We start from the raw sequence: 9,104 nt of genomic DNA on the forward strand, positions 1-9,104 counted from the left end.
TTTAATAGAAAGCATTGGTTTTTTAACCTCCAGCATAATTTTAAAAGTTTAGTGCTAGAACCTCTGTGTATGTAGAAGTTGTACCTTTCTGTCTGAAGAGCTTTAGAAAAGAAAAATAAATAAATAAATAACCAACCTCACAAGCAAAAATACATTTTTTTTCTTAATGCAAAGCACAGAACAAGCAATGCCAGGATGTATTTTACAAGTCATACATTCAGCTTGGAGAGAGGTGTCTTATTTGGAAACATTATTGTTTAAAATAAGACTATATGTGTATATTTAATGATTAATATTCAATGTCTATTGTGTCCTTCATATTTTGAATAACTGAAGTCTAAGTTGCTTTTTTTGCAAGACCTTTAGACGTTTACTAGCACTCATTCCTATTAAAATGCTTTCTGTAATCATCAACGTTAATAGAAGGAAACACATTTCAGCATTTTGATTTCACTGGGATTTAGTCATGGCAAACTATACACACTGGCTTTGGTGCTTTGCTGAAAAGAGATGGATGGTTGAAGAGGCTTTCAGGCCATGGAAAATCCTAGCAGTTAGTCTAAACGTAAGTATTTCTGGTGAAACTAGGTTGGGTTGGAGGTGTGCTTTTTTGTCAGCATAGATATTCCAGTAAAAACCTTAGCGTAGGAGTACAGAAGTATTTCTACTAGAATGTCTTATTTTGGTTTTCAAACTGAAATAAGCTATACTGATATAAGTACTTTCATCCTGCTATAATTACATCCACACAGAAAGGGTTGCCCTTTTAAGACCATGCAAACAGTTAAAATGGCAAATTAAGCATAAACAAGTCCTTTGGGTGTATTTTTTTTAAAATTCAAATTATGCAGAATAGTGAATTACCAAGTCATATAAAGCCTGGCCTAAACAGGCACGTTTTATTATTCTTTAATTGTTATTTGATCTGGATTAAAATAGTTTGTGAAACTATACGGGGAAAAGTTCAAGAATGATGCCCACATGTTTGCTTTTTAATCACCGCTTGAATTCAAATAAAAGGGAGGGAGCTACTAGTTCTCTCAAAGCCACAGACTATAGTGAAACCTCCCAGGAAATTCAAAACATAGGGTCACCATGTAGGAGTTGCCATATACAATCATGACAATATGCTTCTCGGTGCTAACTTAAGAACAAAATCCCTAGGTAGTTTTTACCTAGAAGAGCCACATACGATTCCAGGCTCAAGGCATTTACTTTGATTTTAAATTTTTGGTTTCCCTGTCACCAGAAATAGTCCCACTTTTTATTGAGATGTGGAGGAGAAAGTTGCAATAAGCACAGACCAGAAATTTAAAAGAAATTAGACAAAGACATTCTGACACATTCTAGAAAAATCATTCTTTATTAATCTTAAATGTAACAATAAATAATAGGATCAGATATATTTAATAGGCAGCCAGAATTCATCAGACTTGTTTACCCCACTGTGTGGCTTGACAAACAAGCCGTCATTAGCTGGCATCCTGAAAAGTTGCCCAACTGTATTTAAACACACTTGCAGCTCACATCTTCCATACGTCGCAGCATACATAACACTTTCAATTGGCATTAGTCAGGCTCATTTTCTTACAAAAGGCCATCCCTGGAGCGCACACAAGGAGTCCATCAGGAAAATAAGAGCAATTGTGCTCATTTCAGTTATTCTACCTCACTCTTCATTCTGACATCAATGCTATGTGGGCATGAAGGTACATCAAGATTTATTTCAATGGGCAACAATGCCTTGCACTAAGTAGAGGCCCAGAGCCAGGATGCAATTCAAGAGGCAAGATCAATTTTCATGGACTCAGTTTCGTGATTCTAAAAACAAAAAGTACCCCATTAAAAGGTTACTTTAGACAGTGATGATATGGAAAAATTTCACACCCCACACAAGACATTGGAGAGTTTCCCACCAGCTCTCTTTGCTGGTTGTAGTGCAGCAAGCTACTGTTTCCATCCCAAGTCTTGTGACAGGAGTGAAGTTAACTCATCTTCCCTCTGGACCCACTTCCATTGGCATGTAATACATCCAGTCACGTGCATGGGTAAAACTTGAGTAGAACAGCAACCTGCCACATGGTTAAAGGGAACAATGCTGGTGCTACGGGGGGATTCACTAGAATGGGGGGATTCACTAGAAAAATCTTCAACACACACATATCCCTTCTAATCAGCAGAGGGCTGCTGTCATAGTGCAAGACATATGCAGACTAAAATGCTCAACAGTTCAAATACATGGAAAGAATGGGTTTGCTATGTGGTCTTTTTTTCTGCCTTAAAAATAACCAGTGGTGCATTTCAGGTACACAATTATATTTGTGCAGAACACCCTTGTATATTAAAGGAATGATAGAGTTTTTGACTCCACATGTGTGAACATGACACTTGCATAACATTTTTTTTTCTGAAGGGAACAGTAACTAATAGGCAGTATTCCAAACAGATTTCCGTTTGCAAAGCATTCCTTCTACACTGAATGCCTGAAGACTTTATCTCAGGGCAGAATCAAATATATCAACAGGTATGATGAGAAATGCCACATGCTGCATTCAATCAAACAGGATCACTCCTTGAATCACTCCTTTTATAGAGCAGAAGCAGGAGGAAACTTTGGAAACAATGCAGCTAAGACCGTGTTGTTTTTAAATGCAATCAGCTCTTTGAAAATAACATATTTTAATACCACTTTGAAAGCATGTTGATAAGTACTGTTAAATTTGTTTTGATATTGTCTGATCAAACTCCAGAAGCTATTTTCCAATAGCTTTTGAGACAGGGACAATTCTGATGATAAGAAATAATTTAAAACTTGAGACAGATCTACCATTGGTTTATAGTATAGCCTGCTGTGAAGTAGTCAACCAAGTTGACTTTTCTCCAAGCATAAGACAAAATGCCAAAGGTATAGTGAAGTGGCAAACAGTCCTTAGGAATTATGCAGAACTGTCAAAACTGACTTGCAAAACTACTGCTCTAAATAGAGAGTAAGACTCGTTTTTATTTGGTCTTTCCTTCCAGAGAATAGTAGCTTGCGCCTCCCTTTCCAACATGCTCTATTCTATTTTAAAGGATACTAAGTAAATAACTGATTGTGCTTATCAAAATACAAGCAACAAATTGCAACTTGGAATGCAATCCTAAGGGTTTTATTTACCTGTAGAACAGCCTCCTGCTAAAGAAGCTTTGCTATTTAATTTGTCGCTCTTTCAATTGCCACAGCTTAGCCAGCATCTCCCCCTTCTGGCCAACACAAAAATAAGCAGCAGCTCACAGTACATGAATGTTTTCTTTCAGGAAGTTTGGCCAGTATCCTCAAAGAACAGCTTGCATATAGGCATCTTCCAAAGTGAGCTCTGAACAGGCGCACCTTTTCTCTGGTTTTGTTTTTTTAACTTAATCCAATTCCTTTCCCTCTCCTCCCAAGTTAATTTTGTCAGAGCTTAAGGGGGCTTTGGTTTATCAATGCAAATCTATTAAAAAACGTATCATATAAACCAGATCTCTATTTATTGCTGAAAGACTAGAGCTCACTGAACAGCCAATACAACTTCATGTGTTTCTAGGTTTGAATCCAATGTTTCAACATTGCTTAGTGTTTGGCAAGGGATCAATAATGCGTGTGATGTTTCAATTCAGTTTGATCTGAAATTAATTAACAATTTAAAAACTATGCAGGAACTTAACCACCAAAACCAACTTCTTTCTGGAAAAGCTTAATCGGCCAAGTCTCCAAACTGTTAAATAAAATCTGCCAGACTCCTCTGGGACACTCTGTCTTTGCCGACATTAAATTCATCTGACAGCATGGCAGCTGAAACGGCCACTTCATATTTTCCTCTGCTACCAATTCCTATACCCAGTATGTTTCCATGAAACAATGATGGCTGCTAGACATATTAGGGTTTGCTTTCTATCAGGGTGTGCTGACTAGGAACTCTTGTGATCAGCACCAGTTCCGAGTCACTCTGCTAGATGCGACTGAGGAAGTGGTGGTTGTTACCTAATAAAAACTGAAAGGACCCAAGAGCCTTGGGCAGCCTGATGAACTACTACTACTCCCCACAGATGAACCTCAGCAGTAAGGTGTTCTCTGGGGCGGACTCTGGCTGTCAAAATCCCACATCCTGTCAAACGGGCTCCTGGCATTCTTCGGAGCACACCACAAGCCGCTTCAATTTGACAGTGCACTTATCTGAGGGTTCAACATGCCCACAAGGGGGAAGTAATCTGCCAGTGGTTAGTGGTATAAACCAAGTGACATCTGTTCAAGCTGGCCTCAGACGCTGAATGATGAGCACAAAGATACATTTTTACATAAAATGCAACGAACCCCCCCTTTTTTTTTTGAAACCTCCAGCAGGATCCAGGCACTTCAGAAATGATATGCTTCAGGGAAATAGGATTTTTGGAAGCAGCGCATTGATTGTTGTCTGGGCAGTTCTTCAGAGAGGTTCAGTCTGGCTGCAAGACTAAAGTTTCTTTCTTGCTGCCAAACTAAAGGAGTGAAGCCTGAAATGGCAGCAGCTGTCAAAGCTGTTTCTGCCAGGATGCCCTTTTTCCTTGTCAGTTCTCTTGTGTGCTCCTTTTCCTTCTCTCCAGGGATGGTACTTAACCTCAGCAGCCTGTGACTGTGGCATCCAAGCCAGAGCGCTTTGTGATATGTAACTTGGTTACCTCCTCAGCACTGGTAGGGTGGATGCCAACTGTCTTCATCATCTGTGAATATGTAGCGCCACATCTATAAAAAATGATCATAGGAAAAGTGAAGTTGCACAATGTCTGCAACAAGTATCCAGACTGCTGCTTCAAGTGCTAGGCTGGAGTTATTTTTCCCTGTTTCCATGCAGTAAGAGCCAATGGAGGAGCTGTGTTTAGCAGGGGTGGGCAAGATGCGGCCCGCCAGGCCATTCTATCTGGCTTGCGAGGCCCCTAAAAAAATTGGAAAATTAATATTTCCTGGCTGCCTGTCATGCAGCTCTTGATGGCTTGCCAAAACTCAGTAAGCGGCCCTCCGCCCAAAATAATTGCCTGCCCCTGGTTTAACGGTACTGTTCCAACAACAGCTTTTCTCATCTCAACAAAAACAAAACGGTTTCTTTCAAGGTTGTTGAAAGAAGTAGGGTAAGCAGTGAAGAACTTACCCCCATAACACTTTTAGGTAAGGGAACAATTATCATCTTCATTTTGATAAATGAAAAGTTGAGACACAGAGAAATTAAGTAATTTGTCCAAGGTCACAAGTGAAATTTCTTTTAGTGTCTCACACATCCAGAAATCTCCATAGAGGGGAATCATGGCAGGTTGTATTGTGTTAATAGAGTGTAGAATGTGGAAAACAAAATCATCCTTTTAAAGAAGGATTAAGATAAGAGCTAATACTCAACAAAAGGCAACAGTTCATACCTACCGTGGGTGTATTCTACATTGCAAAAAGTTATGAAATATAATAACATACCAATACTGGGGTTTGACCTTCTGAAAACCTCTTGTGGTAGCTAGCATTTTGACTCCCCTCAGGCAAGGCAGAAAAAAAAGCTCTTCATGTACTTCCTTTGCAATGGTTATTTTGGATAAAACTTCAAAACAATGATATTCTAAAAACTACAATTCTAGAATCTGTACCACTGGCAATTAATGGACAATGAACACATGCTGGAAATATGTGTACTTGGTGTGGACTGCAATCAGTGATTTCTGAGATATCCCCACATTATGCTTGTGGTCCTCCCTTCCCAATCTTTTCTGCTTTTCATTTGTGCTAGTCACTCACAAATAAAAGCCTACAAACTCCACAATGATCTGGTAATGGCATTGAGGACAGCAAATTAATATTACCTTCACAAAAGTGTTTCTCAGGCCATGGAGTTTGCTTTCTTTATAAATTAATGTGGAGTGAAGCTCTATAATAATTTAAATATATACATCAACATTTATGAAGAAGCAAATCAGTCACAAAGGGACATATGAGAATGATTTTTATAGTACATCTGAAACCTAGAGGTAATGCTCCATGCTATCAGAGAGGACCCTGGAACAGCTCTGATCCCTTACTCCGAAGGAGCAGCAGGGGCCAGGACCAAGGAGAAGGCAGTACACCCAGCTGGAAGGGGAAAATTGTCCCTGCTTCAATGAAAAAAAACCTCCTAATCTAGATCAGTTTACTTAGTCTCTTGTCCTGGAAGTTAAACTGGTATCAAGTGCTTTGGAAAGTGCATGATGGAAAATGATGAAGTAACTTGTTCTCTGATTCCTGCCCTACAGAACTGTCTTCCTTGCCTTCTCAATTAGCGGTCAGCTTATACCCCAAAGTATAAGAATTCATTATAGGTTGTCCTCTCCAGTTGGTTGAGGAGTTGTCATTAGTCTCATTTTAGGTTACCCTTGAATCAGGCCCTTGAAGTTGGCACATCGACGAAGCAGAAAAAAGGAGTCTTGAACAGGTATAATGGAGGTCTTTTGTGCAAAATGTAACAATAGACTTAAAAAATGGCTTGGGCAGGTTTACAGGACAACTTCCTCCCTAGTGAGAGAATCCTCCTTGTGAAGAAACCATAGTTAGCAGGTGGATGCACAAATTGACTTTTTAGTTTTTCTGGTCCTGCAATATTACTTTGTCTCCATTGTGCCTTAAGTATATTCAGTATTTCTGTAACTACATCCAGTATATATTAATAAAGAATGGCACTATTTTTAGTGCAAATGTGTAATGCTACATAAAAGTAATATAAAAACGCTGATTCTTTATAGTGTTGCCAAAATTAAGCAGCTATCATTTATGATCTTACAGTAACCTAAAACACAAGCTTTCGAAGCTAGAGACATTCTTTTGTACTTACTTGATTCCAAGAGCAAATCCTTGAATAACTTCACCAGCATTTGGTCCAATAAAATGTAGGCCAAGAAGTCGTTGCTCTTTTTCTCGCAAGCACACCATCTGAAAACAATTCACCACAAAGAGATCTTTTCTTAGAAAAATCTAAAGATAGGCCAAAAGGCTGGGTAAAATAGAATTAGAGTACCCCAAGATCCCAATTCTACAAGCCATTTCTACTGAAAAAAGAATTTGAGCATATGTTTAATCCAACTGACGTTTGAGAGAGATAAGCATGTCCTTAAACCCACTCCTGAATCAATGCTTTAAGGCCACCCCATTCTAATATTTGGGCTTATCTGTATCCTATATAGTTCATGGAGTCATTGAAGAATAATTTGAACAAAATTAAATGTGGTTTGGTTGGTTACTTGGATAATATCCAATAAATGCTGTGTGAGGTCCAATACCTACCTCAGGATAACATCATTCTGGCTCAGAATGGGCACTGATGGCCAAAAGGACATTCCATAATTAAGTCAATGAACCCTGACGGCAACCACATTCGGCAAAGTACCATAGAAACAATGTGTCTTAAAAACAATCGTGTCCAAAAGGAAGCCAAGAGTGGTAAATCTGCTACAGGAAACAGACTCTAAGGGCTCCTGACTCACTGAACACTCACCTGTGTTTCAGAACCACATTTTGAAGTGTTTTATACAGGTCAGCCTCCCATTTTTCTCAGACTAATATCTACTGAATCTCTACTAGACCAAAAGTTTTTGCTACGCAGATCAAGCAGATTTTATTTAAGACTGCATGAGGACTGGGGATTCACTCATCACTCGAGTAGTATAAGTGATAAGAGACTTCTAAACAATGGAGAGATTATCAAAACAACTCCTCGGAGGTTCAGATATAAGAAGTTTAACATTCATTCAATTGTTTTGAGAGCAAGTTTAGAACACTATATGCTAAATGACTCAGCAGACACATTGCTGGTTTCTTGTTCTCAGATACTGGCAATGTTTAAATGAGAAGCAATGGCACTTCAATTCTTTGCTGGAGGACAAACATAAAATGGGAATCTACTTAACTGTTTAAGCAGCTGCATTTGACAAACAGCATAGATGAAAATCCCTAGAGTTATAAATGCCCGGGATATTCTATGTATGGTAAACTGGGAGCATGATACTTTGAGATGGACCAGTTTGATCACGACATTCATCTCATTGCAAGGAAAAAAGTTAGTCCCCCACTATAAAATGTATAAAATATTCCACTGATGCCATCCTTTATCTTAGTCAAGCTCCTTGATACAGTAAAGTGGGGCAGCAGAAAACTCTCTCATAATCAAATTAACTGTTAAAAAAGTAGATACATATCAGGTCTGAAGCTCTGGTCGAAAACCAAGAAGCCTCTGTTTCTACATAGCAGCTGTGGAACCACTAATCTCATTTTGTAAATCGATTTCTTTCATTAAAAAAGTATTTCCTCCAAAAAACAATTCAAATGTTACATTTTGGCTGATGACAAGAAACAGCCTTCTGTGGGGATGCACAATGTCTTATGTCTTAAATATTCTGATCCAAATCGAATTCTCAACAACTCCTTAACAAGGTAGCCACAGTCCCCAGATGCCATCTATCAAGGGGAGTTGCAGCAGCCAGCACTGCTAATTAAACATTTGTAAAGTGCTTTGAAGATGTAAAGCACAATGCAAGGAGCACTGAACTTGTGAATCAATGGTTAGGAAAAAAAGTCTGTCAATTGGGAAAAGATCCCATCAGTCTTGAGAGATTTTTTTTTGGCAATCTTTCAAATGCTCCTCCTCATATCACATTAGAGCCTTGTTTTCTTTTGTTTCAATAAAAGCTAAATGTTCAGAACACTTACTTTTATATAACACTGAGTTGCATCTCTCTCAGCCACAGTAAACTCCAACGGTTTATAATATGCATGGTACACCTGATGGGGAAAAATTATTTTTCGGATATATGGTTATATGAAGACCAGCTATACAGCATCATCTTGACTGCTATTTCTAAACACCAGTGCTATAAAATAAAACTTTAGATGGATTTATAACCGCATTCTTTTTTTTCAAGCTTGCCAGATATATAGTTACAGGGGAAAAATGAATACATGGAAAACACGATTAAGAGAGTGAAATGCATTCTTCTCACAGGATAAGCTTGTTTTAAAAAAAAAACAATCTCGCTACTCAGCTCTGGTGTTCTGAGTTTACGTTTCTGTGCGCACGCACACGCGCATGCACCCCCCCCCCCCC

At 38.7% G+C, this 9,104-nt stretch overlaps 1 protein-coding gene across 1 annotated transcript in view; it reads right to left on the minus strand.

Moving 5' to 3' along the window:
- Nucleotides 1-1,340: 1,340 nt before the first annotated feature.
- Nucleotides 1,341-9,104, minus strand: part of TXNRD2 (thioredoxin reductase 2) — a 41,672-nt gene continuing 33,908 nt past the window's right edge. The window contains exons 15-17 of the mRNA XM_019506976.1: nucleotides 8,711-8,782; nucleotides 6,840-6,937; nucleotides 1,341-4,741 (exon numbers count right to left, since the gene is read on the minus strand). Coding sequence (XP_019362521.1) covers nucleotides 4,618-4,741; nucleotides 6,840-6,937; nucleotides 8,711-8,782 — 294 coding nt within the window. The 3' untranslated portion in view covers nucleotides 1,341-4,617. The remainder of the gene's footprint in view (nucleotides 4,742-6,839; nucleotides 6,938-8,710; nucleotides 8,783-9,104) is intronic.

This window comes from Gavialis gangeticus, unplaced genomic scaffold (genome assembly GCF_001723915.1).
Source record: "Gavialis gangeticus isolate Ggan-Ray unplaced genomic scaffold, GavGan_comp1, whole genome shotgun sequence".
Taxonomy (NCBI): domain Eukaryota; kingdom Metazoa; phylum Chordata; order Crocodylia; family Gavialidae; genus Gavialis; species Gavialis gangeticus.